Source organism: Diplotaxodon limnothrissa, linkage group LG20 (genome assembly GCF_057381915.1).
Source record: "Diplotaxodon limnothrissa isolate DT_005_m linkage group LG20, D_limnothrissa_male_GT1.1, whole genome shotgun sequence".
Classification (NCBI taxonomy): Eukaryota; Metazoa; Chordata; class Actinopteri; order Cichliformes; family Cichlidae; genus Diplotaxodon; species Diplotaxodon limnothrissa.
In genome coordinates, this window is record NC_140615.1 from 19139176 (window position 1) to 19156641 (window position 17466).

At 41.2% G+C, this 17466-nt stretch overlaps 1 protein-coding gene across 2 annotated transcripts in view; it reads left to right on the forward strand.

The window, feature by feature from the left end:
* The window catches only part of atp2b3b (ATPase plasma membrane Ca2+ transporting 3b), a 94989-nt gene that overhangs the window by 11091 nt on the left and 66432 nt on the right, over window positions 1–17466 (forward strand). The window contains exons 2-8 of one of the 2 annotated variants that reach the window (XM_085344942.1): window positions 7804–8001; window positions 9810–10067; window positions 11965–12090; window positions 13305–13430; window positions 15285–15341; window positions 16810–16851; window positions 16966–17130. In XM_085344942.1, coding sequence (XP_085201068.1) covers window positions 7804–8001; window positions 9810–10067; window positions 11965–12090; window positions 13305–13430; window positions 15285–15341; window positions 16810–16851; window positions 16966–17130 — 972 coding nt within the window. The remainder of the gene's footprint in view (window positions 1–7803; window positions 8002–9809; window positions 10068–11964; window positions 12091–13304; window positions 13431–15284; window positions 15342–16809; window positions 16852–16965; window positions 17131–17466) is intronic. The other variant, XM_085344943.1, reaches the window with a different exon arrangement.

Here is a 17466-nt window from a genome sequence, read left to right on the forward strand (position 1 = left end):
GCGCTAGTACCTCTTGCCACAAGTTCCCAGAATCCTTTGCGGTTTTTACCCCTGAATGATGTCACATTTTCAATCTTTATCCTGGTGGGCCGGTCTCTAGTCAAAATGCCCGGGCCGATTTTTTGTCCCAGTCCAGCCTTGGTCTGAATCTATTTTTCTGGTGTGCTGTAGGTTATTGTTATGTACTACATTTGTTACTCATTTATGAAGCACAGTACATGTTTTGTACTTGTAATTACCGCTACTTGTACATATACCTAAAAAGTTATGCAAATATGTACCCATAACTTGTTTTTCAAAATATTAATAAAAGGCGTGTGTCTCCAAACAGCCATCTCTTTCCTGACAATTCCCTTTGTGCATATTCTCTTACATATGATAAGTCAACATTGAAACACCTGCGGCTTTTAGTCAGGTGCGGCTAATGTATGTACAAAACAGGATTTTCCCCTGATTTTAGCTTGTGCGGCTAATATTCAGGTGCGCTTTGTAGTCCGGGAAATACGGTAATTTCTTCTGCAGTGCTTAAATTTCATGCAGTCTCTTTTTCTGACACACATGATTCCCAAAGATCAAGTTATAATGAATTTGCCAAACTAGATTTTGGATATTTGTGTCTTTAATATTTTTGAATGTGTAGATGCGCACACTTGTGTATTCTACCAGGGGTGTGGTACCACACTACGCCCACTCCTTCAACTAGTTTGTAACCTAGCAACACAACGGCAGAGAGAAGTTGGCTTGGGAAGTCAGCAAGAGAGAGTGAAAGAAGAGTGAGATGGTGATGAACAGAGAGAGGTGAATAGAGCAAGAAGTTAGAGAGAGTGTGTGTGTGTACTCAAGTGTAAGTAAAATCTGTGAGATGTGTGTGTAAGAATGAGAGACAGAGAAGAGAGATTGAAAAAACACGAGAGGGGTGGTGGGTGTTGAGCTACAGTAAGTCTGTGTTGAGTGTTGCTAATTTGATACTGTGAGCTGGGCAGGAGTCAGTGCAGCAAGTCCCAACAAACCTAATGCAAAAACACACACATAAATACACACACGGTCACTCTCTCCCTCTCTGACACGGTGTCATGTATCTGCAGATGTCCCTACAAAGCACAGTTGGCAAACAACACACAAACACACACACACAAATGGTGATCTCCACACACTTTGACCATCTTCTCTTGCACTGTGCTCGCTTTCACAAATCACATATGGTGTCATCTCAAAGCAGCCAGAGTGCAAACACACATGAAGAAAGATGCTCCTATCCCCACCTTGTAATGATCTGCTTAAAAACTTGTGGCTGATAATTTCCATGAAATATTTTCTGCTCCAGATCTGACACACCAACAAAAGCTGCTTCTTATGCTCTCTATGATTACAATCACGGCGAACATAGAGCTGGAATGTGTATTGACAGATCAGATTGGAGACTATGGGTATATACAGTGTTGAACAGACACACCAGGGAAAACACACCACACAAGTATACATTATGATGCAGTTAATGCTGAACATCATCTGTAACATGATCCACCGATCAGCATGGAAGCACTCTCTCTCTCTCTCACTTACGCACAGTGTATAGATACTAGAACACTGCAGTGTGTGACCATTATACCAAGACTGAAGACATGGAATGGGAGAAGAAATGATGAGAAAGAGGGCATAAGATAAACTGTGTGTGTGTGTGTGTGTGTGTGTGTGTGTGTGTGTGTGTGTGTGTGTGTGTGTGTGTGATGTGGTTGAGGAGGAAAAGCTAGAACAGCTTGCCGCATTGTCAAGGACACATCAAGGGGAGATTGAGTGAGGGAGAAAGAGAGAGGAGGAGGAGTAGAGAGTCTATGGAATAGAATGAAGAGGTGGGACTAATAAAAGGAGGATACAATTACTCAGCATAAGGTCACCTGTTTTCTGTCTCTCTCTCTCTCTCTCTCTCTCTCTCCTGCAAGCACGCTGGAGCAGGATGTCTAAAAACACACACATGCATGCACGCACACAAGTCATTGAGCTCAGCCAACCACAGTAGCATACAAATTGCCATTTCCTATCCCCCGCGGCCAATCACAAAAGAAAAAAATGATTCTGTTTCAAACCTACCATGCAGGAGAAATGACATCACCTGTTGCTGGGCAGAAACCTCTTAGAGACAGGAAGCCCTGGTCCTGATGTCCTAGTCACTATGGAAACGGAATCATTTAGGGAGGGGAGAGGAGGGTGAGTATGGAGATGTATTACCTTCATAGATGGATGGTTGTAGTCAGTAGTTTGTGTACACTCATCATGGGCATAAATGTCATGGTAAATTTGAGCCTTTGATTACAGGGTGGAATGGCTGTACAGCATACAGCTTTAATTACTTTTTAAAGAACTGGCTGCACAATTTTAAATGTAAATTTAATTAGGATTTTCTCTAATTCACACAGGATCAAAAATACATAGAGCTCCCATTAATATTTGTTTAAATATCTCTAAGCAAGTTGAACCTTAACACTTTTGGTAGCCATCAACAAGCTGCTGGCACAATTCTTGGATAGTCAAAGGAGCTTGCAAAGAAAAGCGTCTGGACTTCTTTAAGTTGCTTGAAGACGTTTCACCTCTCATCCGAGAACCTTCTTCAGTTCTAAGGTCAAATGGTGGAGAGTCCCAGATATAAACCTAGTGGGAGTAACCCCCCACAGAGGGACAAAAGGACCCCCTGATGATCCTCTAATCGCCTGAGCCAAGGTGTGAAACTGGGCGTGGGTCCCAATCAGCCAGAGTTTCGGGTGTGTTCATTGTGAAACCTGGCCCCACCTTATCATGCGAATTCCTGAGGTCAGATGGCCCAGGATGTGAGTGGGCGTTAAGGCGTCTGGGAAGGGATCTCAAAACTGGATTATAGATGGCAGAGAGTTGGTGTCGTAAACCCCCGCCTCTGTTCAAAGATGGTCGCTCACAGTGGACATAGATGGCTTCTTTCACTCCTCTTTCAAACCATCTGTCCTCTCTGTCCAAAATGTGAACATTGGCATCCTCGAAAGAGTGTCCTTTATCCTTAAGATGCAGATGGACTGCTGAGTCTTGTCCTGTGGAGGTGGCTCTTCTGTGTTGTGCCATGCGCTTGTGAAGTGGCTGTTTGGTCTCTCCAATGTAGAGGTCTGAGCATTCCTCGCTGCACTGTACAGCATACACCACATTGTTAAGTTTGTGTTTTGGCGTTTTGTCTTTCGGGTGAACCAGTTTCTGTCTGAGCGTGTTGCTGGGTCTGAAATACACTGGGATGTCATGCTTGGAGAAAACTCTCCTGAGTTTCTCTGATACACCGGCTACATAGGGGATGACAATGTTGTTGCGTCTGTTCTTCTTATCCTCCCTCGCTGGTGTCTGGTCTTCTTTTCTGTGCCTCTTTGCTGACTTTAAGAACGCCCATTTAGGATAGCCGCACGTTTTGAATGCTTCCTTTACATGTGTGTGTTCCTTCTTTTTACCTTCAGGCTTAGAGGGAACACGTTCTGCCCGGTGGTGTAGGGTCCTAATTACTCCAAGTTTGTGTTCCAAAGGGTGATGGGAGTCAAAGAGGAGGTACTGGTCCGTGTGTGTGGGCTTCCGGTAAACTTCGATGTTGAGTTTGCCGTTCTCTTCAATGTGCACGGCGCAGTCCAGGAAAGGCAAACAGTTGTCCGTTGTGTCTTCCCTGGTGAACCTGATGTTTTTATCCACAGCGTTAATGTGCGCAGTGAAGGATTCCACTTCTTGTGTCTTGATTTTGACCCAGGTGTCGTCCACATATCTGTACCAGTGGCTGGGTACTCTTCCTTTGAAAGAGTCAAGAGCCTTCCTTTCCACTTCCTCCATGTAAAGGTTGGCTACAATAGGTGACACGGGGGAGCCCATGGCACAGCCATGTTTTTGTCTGTAAAAGTCTTCGTTGTACTTGAAATATGTAGTGGTGAGGCAGAGGTCTAACAGTGTGCAGATCTGATCGGGTGTGAAGTTGGTCCTGTCCTCCAAGAAGCTGTCTTCTTGTAGTCGTTTTCTGACAGTCTCCACGGCCTCCGTGGTGGGTATGCAAGTGAAAAGAGAGACTACATCAAAGGACACCATGGTTTCATCTGGATCCAGGGTAAGTTTCTGGACCTTGTCGGTGAAGTCGGTGGAGTTCTTGATGTGGTGTGGGGTGTTCCCCACGAGAGGCGCAAGGATGGTAGCAAGGTGTTTAGCAATGTTGTAAGTGGCTGAGTTTATGCTACTGACTATGGGTCTGAGTGGGACAGCTTCCTTGTGGGTCTTGGGAAGTCCATAGATGCAGGGTATGGCATCCCCTGGGTAAAGGCGGTGATATGTAAAGCGGTCAATAATTTTGTCCTTTTCAAAGTCTTGAAGGCAAGCTATAACTTTCTTTTTGTAGCTGCTTGTGGGGTCTCGCTTTAGGGCTTCGTAGGTATTGTTGTCACTGAGGAGAGTAGTGATCTTTGTATGGTAATCTGTAGTGTTTAGGACCACGGTGCATCTTCCCTTATCAGCTGGTAAAACAGTGATGTTGTGGTCTTTGCTCAGGGAAGCGACAGCCTTCTTTTCCTGTATTGTGAGGTTGGATGGAGGGACTTTGGCACTGGAGAGCGTGGCTGAGACTTTCATCCTGATTTGCTCTGCTTCTGTCTGTGATAATTTATTAATCTGTATGGCAGATTCTGTGGCTGTGATGAGGTCCACTATGGGCAACTGTTGTGGAGAAATGGCAAAATTGAGTCCTCTGGCTAATACTCTCTTTTCAGGTTCAGTGAGAATCCTGTCTGAAAAGTTCTTAACCCATTTCTCCTGACTGGCATCAGGTGTGTTTTCTTCTCTGGGTTGTGTAGGTTCAGGATGAGGAGTGAATGTTTTTGAAAGCAAGGTGTGAAATTTCCTGCGTTGTCTTTCTTTTCCTTTAGAGTGTTGGGCCCGCTGAGCCTTGTCCACAAACTTGTAAACCTCTTCTAAGATTGGAGAGGGTAGAAGGATTTCCAGTTCCTGCAGGGTCTGGCTGATCTTGATCTGGAGGGCATCTATGGTGAAATGGACCTGTCTTATCCTTTCACTTAAAAGGTGATTTTGTGCTCTCTGTAGAATCAAGTCTGCTCTGTATCCCCTGACAGTGGATCCAAGGCGCAGGCTCTTAGGAACAACTCTGCTTTGTCTGCTGGTTCACCCGAAAGACAAAACGCCAAAACACAAACTTAACAATGTGGTGTATGCTGTACAGTGCAGCGAGGAATGCTCAGACCTCTACATTGGAGAGACCAAACAGCCACTTCACAAGCGCATGGCACAACACAGAAGAGCCACCTCCACAGGACAAGACTCAGCAGTCCATCTGCATCTTAAGGATAAAGGACACTCTTTCGAGGATGCCAATGTTCACATTTTGGACAGAGAGGACAGATGGTTTGAAAGAGGAGTGAAAGAAGCCATCTATGTCCACTGTGAGCGACCATCTTTGAACAGAGGCGGGGGTTTACGACACCAACTCTCTGCCATCTATAATCCAGTTTTGAGATCCCTTCCCAGACGCCTTAACGCCCACTCACATCCTGGGCCATCTGACCTCAGGAATTCGCATGATAAGGTGGGGCCAGGTTTCACAATGAACACACCCGAAACTCTGGCTGATTGGGACCTACGCCCAGTTTCACACCTTGGCTCAGGCGATTAGAGGATCATCAGGGGGTCCTTTTGTCCCTCTGTGGGGGGTTACTCCCATCCATCCATTCGCTTCCGCTTATCCTTTTCAGGGTCGCGGGAGCCTATCCCAGCTGTCATAGGGCGAGAGGCAGGGTACACCCTGGACAGGTCGCCAGTCTGTCGCAGGGCCAACACACAAAGACAGACAACCATTCACACTCACATTCACTCGCACATTCACACCTAGTGGCAATTTGTATTATCCAATTAACCTATCCCCACAAGCTGCATGTCTTTGGACGGTGGGAGGAAGCCGGAGTACCCGGAGAGAACCCACGCAAACACGGGGAGAACATGCAAACTCCACACAGAAAGACCCCGGCCTGATGGTGGAATTGAACTCAGGACCTTCTTGCTGTGAGGCAACAGTGCTAACCACCGTGCCACCGTGCTGCCCTCACTCCCACTAGGTTTATATCTGGGACTCTCCACCATTTGACCTTAGAACTGAAGAAGCTTCTCGGATGAGAGGTGAAACGTCTTCAAGCAACTTAAAGAAGTCCAGACGCTTTTCTTTGCAAGCTCCTTTGACTACGATGACCTGGATGACTGAGAACCTTCACAGACAATTCTTGGATAGTTGATCAATCTCTTCAGGTTTATTTAAATTTGCTGTATTTCCTGAATCTGGCTTTTCAGCATAATCCACAAACGTTCTATAGGTTTGAGGTTGTAGTTTCAGGAAGGCCAATTCTTAGCTTATTGTTCTTAATTATTCTTAGCTTAATGTTATCCATTCAAAAACCAATGTGTTTGTGATCATTGTTGTGTCGGTCCACCCGATTGTGTCCATATTTCAACCATTTAACTGTTAATCTGAAGCAATGTTGAAAAATTTGAAGGTAGTTCTCCATTATTCCATCTAATTTATTAACAACCTCAGAACATGAGGCTACCACTACCGTGTATTGTGCTTAGGTCTGAAAGCCTCACCTTTACTCCTCTAAACATGCATTTCATCCTTGTGGCCAAGTAGCTCAATTGTTTTTCTCCAGAAGGCAACTGCAAATTTCAGTTGAGCTTGAAGGTGCCGGTTTTTCTTGGTTGGAACCCTCTCAGTCCATAGCGGTGCAAAATTCACTTTACTGCTGACAGTCAGAGATGTTTCGGTAGTTACTAGTTTACTAGTTCATAGCAAGCTTGAGCCTTGATGGTTCTTGGGTTCTTTACATTGTAAGTAAATGTATCTCAATTCAGTTCTGTTCAATTCAATTTAAGTCAATTAATATAGTGCCAGATCTCATCTGTTTCTTCTTTCAGACGTTGTCAAAGACCTTCCTAATCTGTGTAAATCTTTACTGAGTTCACTGACTTCTCCCTTCTCCCTGAATATTGATTAGTTATTTCAAACATATCCTTTTTGTGCTGGATGATAGTTACAGTTACAGTTAAACATGATCATGTTAATAGGTCATTGCCTTGTCTAGTTAAAAGAAATTGTAGAACACTGAGCAGCACGTCTTAAAAGATTTAAGTGTATGCATATATTTAAGTCTGTATGTATGCTTTTGACTCTGTCTATATTGGAGAAAATCCCAAATAAATTCAAACTTATTTAAAGTCATAATGACAAGTGGTGTACAATCATTCCACCCTGGAAAAGGAACAGTTCAAAGAAGTCATTAAACACCCAAATTAACCATGATATCCATGCACATGATGAGTGTAGATAGACTTTTGACAACAACAGTCCTCCTCATTTCAGGTGGACTCAGGTGACAACCCCTATCACCCATTAAAATTCCCAGAGAGAGTACAACAAGACTCAACGCCTAGTCTCTTGTCCACAAAATCCTTAAACGAAATATAGAGCCATGTTTAGCTACATTTTTTAAAGACTTTGAGATTATTTTACTGGGCAAAGGGCTTTTGTTAAATTTAGTGTGGGTGATGCTTTGTGCATGTATGTCGCATTCCAAGTGTCTTACTGTCCCTATGTACACTGTTGGTTTATCTCCACATATATCTTCACTTAGGAATGAAACTTGCACATCTGTGCATGCAAATGTGTTTTGTTTTTTCACTTGGCTATGTAAATCTTAAAGCATTTATTTTACGAAATTGTATTTTCTGTCTCAGTCTTGCCTATCGTGCCTCATCCTCCTTTATCAGGTCTCAGTGGGGAGCCGGCAGACCTGGAACGTCGGTGCCAAACCTTCGGCCAAAACTTCATTCCCCCCAAAAAGGCCAAGACGTTCCTGGAACTTGTGTGGGAGGCCTTACAGGATGTCACACTTATCATTTTGGAGGCCGCTGCCATCATCTCCCTTGGCCTCTCCTTCTACCAGCCTCCTGGAAAAGAAACTGAATGTGAGGATGTGGACAAAGGGTGTGGTTGCTGGTTTGGGAGGGTGTGACAAAAGGTCTGTCAGCAAGAGTGAAAAAGGTGGACGTGAAAAATGAAAACGAGATAGAGAGAAGTAAAAGTAAGACATTGTCAGTATACATACAGTAGGATAAGAGAGGAGGAACAAGACGGAGGAGAAGTTAAGGTTATATGAAGAAAACACACAAACACTGGAAAAGAATACAAAGGGGGAGGGTTGTAGCAAGCCATTTTGCTCAGCACTGTGGTCCAGCTTGCATTTACATGTTGATGGCAATTGAAAAAGAGAAGTCAAAAGTTAATAAAGAAGAGCTAAATTCATCCAAATCCAATCTGCTAGTGAAAAACTAAATGCTGTTGGAAAAAAGGAAGTGGAACTTGAGTTGAGAAGACTTGGTCAAATCAAATTATGAAACCAATATATAAAGTATATTAAAGCAAAGCTAAGAAGAATTGCTAGGACTAGGACTGCTAGGACTGAGACAAATGCAAAGTTATTTATTTTTAGTTTTATCTGTTTTCAAATTTTATTAGCGTTAGCAAATATTATAATGCAGCAGTAACTTGAACGTGTTTTATTTCTGTTAAACTTAATCTAGACTTTCAAAAATTACAAAAAAGCAAAATGCTAAATACAGTAACAATCACCACTAACTAATTTATTTTTTGGCCTCACATAAGTAAGAAAGCATTAGATTAAGTGTTTATAAAAGCACTAAAGTCAGCCAGCTGTTCAGTGATGTCAGCTACAGCTTATTGAAAATTGCTGTATAAGCTAGAGAAATTCTTTGAATGGTGGATCTAATAGTGAGTCAGTCCCTATAGAGTCCTATGCTACCTATAATACCAGACTTTAGAGAAGAAATAAACATAATTTAGAGCCTGGTGCAAGAGCGAGTACATTTTTTTTTAGTCCTGATTTTCTTTTTACCCAAAGGTAACTGCTCATTTATTATCATATTTACTTTTTTAGCCAACTAATGCCAACTAAGACCAAGATGCTGACGCCCAAAATGGCATCAGCATTGAGACTTTTAAACATCAAATTGTCTATGTATACAGAGACCCATTCCAGTAGACCCATTTTACTCAGGATCAGACCAGGATGATTTAAGTTATTCTTGTGACAAATTCGCATGCTGTTTTATTATCTCATTTAGATGTACAAGTACTTCCATCAAAACATTCTCAAATGTTGCCTCTAGATGTTCTGTTTAGCAAAATATTATACTTTGTTGCTGTTGGTTTTCCTGTTGTTTGGTGAAATCAGAGAGGAGTGAAAAAAATAAGAATCTTTTTATATAAGGAAGAAAAATACAAGCACACAATAGACAAAAGCTGAAGAGACAGAAAGTGAAATGGCTCACCAAATTGGGTCTGTTTGATTGGTGAGCCATTCAGTGACAATGAAGAGTCATGATAGAGAGGAAGTGGTCTCATCAGAGGATGCAGATATGGGACACTGTGGCTCTGTGTTAAACCAGACACACATGCAAATTAAAAAGAGCAATGACCATGTGTAGTCATTAGATGATGCTGAAAATAACAGTCAAAAGTAGCCTCTGCACTTCTAAGCTTAAGCCATATTGTTTTGCTCTCTGTGACTCACCAGAAACAATGATGAGGTTTTGATATTTACCTAATATGAGTTTTTCTTGTGGACCATTTTATTATATTTTTCCCTGTTATTTTCCTCCCCGTTTGAAATTAGATATTTTTTGGGAAAACAGCTATTGATTTTCTGAGGCATGTTCAAAAAATATCTGACTCTAAACAATTGCTCCATCTTCAGCATGCGGGAATGTGTCGGCGGGTGCAGAGGATGAAGGCGAGGCAGATGCTGGCTGGATTGAGGGCGCTGCCATCCTGCTTTCTGTTGTGTGTGTTGTCTTGGTGACAGCGTTTAACGACTGGTCCAAAGAGAAGCAGTTCCGGGGTCTACAGAGTCGAATTGAGCAAGAGCAGAAGTTCACTGTTGTGCGAAAAGGAAACGTCATCCAGATCCCTGTGGCTGACATGGTGGTGGGGGACATGGCTCAGGTCAAATATGGTAAGGAATCCATTATAAGATCTTCCCATACAAAAAACCCAACAACATACCAACAAATTAAATGATTTGTTCAGTTTCATTTTTGTAAGTATTTTGATTAATTTAGAAGATCTAAGGACACTGCAGATCAAATAAAACTTAATCATAAGAGTCAATCACAAACATATCTGATAAAGAATGAAAGCTGATGTACAAATTTCACAAAACCTACCTCAGTTTAGTAAAACACAGATGTAATGTATGCTGTTAGGGGAGCTCTGTGTAACCTCAGAAAACCATTGCAATTATTGACACCCATAGCAATAAATGAACCACATCAACACTATTGCCTGTGTTGAATTCATGTGTCTGCTACTGTCATCCAAAACAGTGATGAGACATGCACGAGGCTCTGTTTTATGTACTGTGTGTTATGTATCTTGTACAACAACTAAGATATGATAGATATTGTATAAGATGGTGTTAACTTAATATTAACCAATGCTAGGCAACATTTTCACTTTAGGTCATTATATGATTTCCTTATGGCTAAAATCAATACTATTTGACGTCATACATATGCTTGTGCTAGCTTGTTCAATAATAACAATAATTCAACAGGTTAGCTAACCAGCATTTGCACTTAGATATGTTTAGGGTTTTTTTAGGTAAGGCCTCAGTCACACATGCCTAGAGACAGTCCTGGCAAATTCTGATCACTAGGGAAAAATGTGCCTTTCCGACCAGCTGGTTGCTGGAAGTTGCTTGTATTGCTAGGTCAAATTGGTCACAAAGAAGCTTCTACACCATTAACCTCCATGTAATTTGGTCACCAGGAGACCATGGTGAATCACCATATACCCTTTTGTGACCAATTTACCTAGTGTCAGCAAACAACCACCAACCACCCAGAAACACACTTTTCATGGCTTGGAGCCACTGATCATTCTGTAGGCCTGCATGACTGTGGTTCAGCTAAAATCATAGAGACAGCAAGGAACCTTCAGAAACCACTTGCGGGGAATACTTTACCCTAATGATCATTGTTTGCCAGGTAATCACCAAACAAGTCTCTAAGTCTCTAAGTCTCTATGACTGGGACCAGAGATACCATTAGCTATTGATACTCTCTGTTGATGCTGGTACTGGAAGTGAGGAATCAAGGCAAAGCTTCAAGCATCCAGAATGACAGCCTGTAAAATGAGTGGGAACTAAGAGGGATGTTGTTTTTTTCCAAATCAGCAGTGTCTAAAAGAAAATGTGAAGGTCATAGAAGGAAAGAGAATCAACCCTGGATTGTGGATGATTGAATAACACTGATTTCAGTTATGAATCACAAATGTCCTTTAGATGATGCTAATCATTTATGTCATGCTAAAACATAAAAATATCACTGACATTTCCCCACTCATTTATAATATGGGTTTGCATGTCAGGTAAAGAACCAGGGGGAGATGGCAATCAATACCTTAACAGTGAATGCACACGTGTACACTCAAATTTTGGACACTCTTCTCATTGATAGAAAGTAATTATTTTTTAAATGATTATACTTCTTGCCACAGAGTAAAGAGTTTAAAAGCTTTTTTCTTTTAGGTAAGGCATTTTTCATTAGTCAAGCTACCAGCCACAGTGACCACTGAAACGAGCAGACACACAAAAATAATCAAGAACACCATCCATTCCATACATTTATTGTTCCTTCATGTGTTTGTTGTAGAATTTATGTCACGCCATTTGCATGCATGCATTGATGGGGATACTATCTGCAGTGAGAAAAAAAGAGACAGCGAGAGAGGGAAATGGCATAAAAAGCAGTTAAAGTCAAGTGAATTTAATTGGTGCTGTGCAGTAATAGTGAGGATATATAATGCAAGCAAGCTGAGTAAAACACTGATATGTGTATGTCTATGTTCAGGTGACCTACTGCCAGCTGATGGTATCTTGGTCCAAGGAAATGATCTGAAGATAGATGAGAGCTCTCTTACCGGAGAGTCTGACCATGTACGCAAATCTGTGGATAAGGACCCCATGCTGCTCTCAGGTTTGTTGTTTTTTTGCTCAAAAAGTGGCAAGTGTTTTTTCCCCCCAGGTATTTTTAAGTACATAACGTACTTAAATGTACTGGGGATTTAATGCCCCTTAACTCACTGTTTATTATATTTAATTCTCCCACCAAAAAGAGAGATCAGAGAGATCATTCTGTTCGTTTTTTTGTCTGTCTGTCTGTCTGTCTGTCTGTTTGTTAGCAGTCTAGAGTCCACAGTTATTAAGATATCAACATTCTAATTAACAGTTTGTGTGTCGGTAGATACCAATATCAGCTCGAGCTGATTTAATTTTGGTGAAAATTGGGTCAAGTCAACACCAACACCAAATGTCAAAACCAGTATATTATGGAGAGAACAATGCAACACACTTTTTCTTTCTTCAGTACAACACCCTGTGACATCACAATGACACCATAAACTTTTGGAAAATTACACACTGCATGAATATATCTTAAATCTTAAGTTTTACAGCTTATAGAAGCCAAAGATTTCAGCCACTTCTGCTCCAACCATATGGGTAAAGGTAATACAATACACAATTATAGTATGTAATGCTTCAAGTTCATAGGTCAAAGGTCAGACATCAGCATGTTATAAAAGCAGGCCCTCATCAACATGTTGTAATAAAAACATCATCAAAGTTTTAGTATAGCACTTGCCCTTTGGGGGGAGTTGCGTTCTCTGACTGCTCTTGTTGTTTGTCTGTGTCACTACTTTTTTTCCAGCAACCAATGAAAAAGCTCTGGTAAAGTACCTGTCGGCCTGACGCCAAACATCAGGCGGAAACAAGCTGTAGCTTTTAAACAGAATGAAACATCCAGTGGCTAATTTTTAGTTGGCTTGTGCAGTCTGAGTTTTTTTCATGTTGCTCTTGCGCCAGCAGTTGCAACTACAAGTGTGCATGCACCTATGAAGATAAAGCACATCCTCGTGATGTTATTTATTATTCATAACTGTCTGGTAAAGTAACAGATTGTAAAACTATACAAACATATTCAATTTATAAATACTATGGGTCACCAAGTCAAGTCTTGTAAGCTTTTTGCCATCAATTCAAGTCAATGAAAGACAAGTCAGTATTTTTGTGACCCTGCTCCTGAGGGTTAGGGTTTAGCCTTAACTAATTTTTTTTCCTCCAGGTTGTCTTTTTTTACTGTAACTATTGAGACCAACACTTTACATGTAGCACTCATCTAAACTATTAAAGGTACCCATGTGATGGAGGGCTCGGGGAGGATGCTGGTGACAGCTGTTGGTGTCAACTCACAGACAGGCATCATCTTCACTCTCCTGGGAGCTGGAGATGTGGAGGAAGATGGGAAAGAGAAGAAAGGTAAGTGACCCAGTGGAGACAATAAATGAGAATAATTAAGATAATTTTGTTGAAGATGCGTTTCACTTTTATGATAGGTTTAAATATTTTCATCTTTATTATTAATACGTGCAGTATTGTTGTTGATATATTCAAACCAGTAGAGGATGTAAAAAGATGAAGCAGATAAAGCTCTCTCTTTTATCACCTCTGTGACCTTTGGTTTAGTCGCCCTTTCTTTACTATCTTTTGGTTAGCATCTGACACACATATTACAACATTATTTAACTGAAATTTTAAAAAAAAGAAAAAGAAAACAAAACAAAACAAAAAATGAAAATTCACAGTGTGGTAAGCTTAAAAAACTCACTAATACAAAGAGCCTCGAGGCAACTGTTGTTGTGATTTGATGCTATATAAATGAAATTACATTGAAATTGTAACTAAATGAGACTGTGCTGATGTGAAAAATCTATAAGGACATTCAAAATGTATATTATACATACACCCCATCTTGGACATTCAAAATGTATATTATACATTTTGAATAGCCAAGATGACTACAAAGAGACACACACCAACAGAAACAAAACAATCAAACATACAAAACAAACACAAAAGACGTAAAACCCAGCATAAAAATAAGACACAATATGGTAAAGAAAAGACCAGAAACTACAAATAACACAGCCATCTTCTTTTGTGTCTGCTTCAATAGGGAGGTCTTGCTCTTATGGGGGGGGGGGGGAGGCTGTTACATGTCTGTGCCCAGGGGGCTATTGTTTCATAATCCATCCATGCTCACACATTGTGACATGTGTGTGCTGGGATGTGTGTGTAAGGGGTTAGCTGAATGCCTGAATGATTTCAGATAAGAGCTTCAACAGGAAACACACCAGTTTAACCTCATAGATAATTTAGCCCACATCCTCGTCATCTCTCTCTCCACTACCTGTTTCCCTTTCTCTTTCCCCACTTGTTTTCTCATTTTCCCTTTCTTCTATCAGCCTGTCCGTCATTCTCCGATTCTTTCACTGTTTCTCTTGTTTACCCCGCTCCTGTGCCCTCTTTCACTTTCCTCTCTCTGGCGTTGCCCTCCACTGTCTCTCCTCCCCACCCTTAATCTGAGAGAGAGAGGTTGAGGCTGCAGATTGAATCAATTATTGAAAGAGCAGGGGAGAGTGAGGCAGCTGGAGAGTTTCAGGGAAGAGTGTTGATTGGTCAGTGCACAAAGCATTAGTCTGTGCTCATATTTGTTCCATAGGAGCCATGCAGTCAGAGCAGAGCTGCAGACAGCAGAAGCTACAAATATTTTCAGAAGCACTTAAGGTTAATATCATTATTAGTGCACTCTTCTGTGCCTCTACAGTACTGCTGCAGTTCTCACTTCTGCATTGAAATGTGTCTGCTACTGTTGACGTCTTGAAGCAACAGCAACAAAGGGTCTGATGACACTTATTTTATTAAAGAATACTCTTACAGCTTGTTGTTTTCGTTCTGTTCCCAAAGTGTTCGTTGCATCCTGGGATGTGTTGCAGCTCAGTGCAGCTGCCTGTGTGGGCTGGATCATTCAGACACTCGTTTACTGGAACTAATACATTATTCAGAAGACTTCTACAAATGCCAGAACTTGTTAGTTTTTCCTCATGCAGTGGGATTTTGCTGTGGGGCTGTTTACGTTTCTTCTTTAATCTGTCTCCTATATTGAGGTTTCATTCTATGCAATACATATTACGCACGCAGAGCTGTGTATACAACCACATTCACTTCTTGAGTTTTTTTTATACAGATTTGCTGTTTTTTGTTTTTCCCTTTTTGCCAAATCCTTCATGTGCCCCTTCCCACAAAAACCTTCCTTTGTCACACATTTAACAGAGGAGAGTACTGAGTTGCTCATCACTACAGATGCCAGTTACAGCACAGTCACCAATGGTATGTGAGCATAAAGTTATCCGCCCCACTCCTTTCCTCAACCAATGAATTGAACTCATAGTGTACACAGTGAAAGTGACAGTGCCGTATGATGCCACTTTGTATCTGATATCACCGTGTTGATGTTCATCCTGCAGTATCATAATGATGTTACTCTGGAACTGTTATTGCAACTCATGTTGTTGTGGTGGGTGTGCAGGAGTGGGGAAACGAAATATTAAGACTTAGTGGACTTTTATTTTTTTCATCAGTACATAGTAAACATTCAAGAGACAACAACAAGACAACAAGTCAAAGATTATGGCAAGTGCTGTAGAATTTTTAACCAATTTTAAGTTTTTTGGTTTTATCCCACACTGGTTTGAGAGCAGCTGTCACCCTCCAACCCCCCCCCCCCCCCCCCCCCCCCACACACACACACACACACACACAGCTTTTTTATCCTAAAATCACTACAGAAAAACTTTATATTGTGATGACTCCACAATATTACAGCGGAAACACTAACAATCAGAAGATCCCCTATGAGTAAGGGCTAGATGATGATAGGGAGAAAATACTCCCTTTCAGCAGAACCATGGAAATGCAGCCATGAGTGGTTGGGGAAGAAAAATGAGAGCATGGAGAAACAAGGACAAAATACAATCTATTGGAAAGAGAGAAGACAAAAAATAATGATATGCAGCAGTAGGGACATTAACATCTGGGCTTGAAAAGAAGTTAGTGGAGAAGAAATGCTCAGTGTATCACAAGAAATCTCCCAGCAGCCTTTGACAGTGTAACTAAGGAATGCTACAAGGTTGCCTGATGCGGTCGTAACTATAAGATTTATCAAAAAGGAATGTTTTAAATCTAATCATCAACTGTTTGTTTCCCAATTTCAAACCAAGAGCTGGTTCCACAGAAGAGTGCCTTCAGTAATTAGACCTGCAGTCTGAAAGCAAAGTGCTCTATTAGTATAATGTGGTACTATGAGGTCTTTAAGATATGGCTGCACCTTATTATTGAAGACTTTGTATGTGAAGAAAATGATTTTAAAATCAATTCAATTTTATATTTTACTGGAAGCTTGTCAAGAGAAGCCTATATAAGGGAAGCATGATCTCTGTTTCTAGTGCTATTTTGTGTTTTTTGTAATGGAGAAAACACTGATTGGAACAATGTCATGAAGCCAAAACCATTTGTGTGAGGTGACTACCAGAGCAACATTGGTCATCATGTTGTAGGAACACCATTGTGGTGATATCAGATTATGTGGATTACCTTTGGATAATACCTTTGAAAATGCCTCTCACTCTCTTGTATAACCCAGTGTATGAAGTATGAACTGTTCCCTTTAGTATTGTTCTGTGTGTTTTCTGTTTCTGCAAGTTGTCACAATAAAAATGCACTATTTGTTTTATTATTTTTTGTGTTCTTGTTCTTTGACCTTTATGGCCCTGTCTAACTTGGCCTCCTTTTGTCTCAGGAAAGCAACCTGATGGTGCAGTGGAGAACAATCAGAACAAAGGTAGAGGCTTGTGTTTGGTTGGAATTTGGTTTGCATGTCGAGTGAGTTTGTTTTATTGTCAGGTGCTGAAGACATTTACAGTTTTCAAATCTTTTTGCTGTGTGTGTTTTTCAGCCAAAAAACAGGATGGGGGAGTTGCCATGGAGATGCAACCTCTGAAGAGTGCAGAAGGAGGAGAGGTAGAGGACAGAGAGAAGAAGAAGACCAATGTTCCAAAGAAAGAGAAGAGTGTGTTGCAGGGAAAGCTCACAAAACTGGCTGTTCAGATTGGCAAAGCAGGTACACAACTCATCCCTATACCGGGCAGAATTTCACGCCCTTATAGTTTCAGTGTCCTCTAAAATATCAGCACACAAAGTGGAATCTGCAGCTGTATGTCCTACTGAGCTTTTGTTGCAACAATGTATGGGTTTCTCAGTATGAAAAACAAATTGTGGGAATAGTGTGAAGGTCTGAGTGTGAAAGTGTGAAGACTTGGGTAGAAAGATGCTGTATTACTGTTTAGAGACAGGCATGTGTGCAAGATGATGTTCTTGACTGCTACAAGAATGTGAACGACATGTTTTTATTCTTGGCATGTGTCACTACAGGCCCAACATAAAATGCAATGCAGTC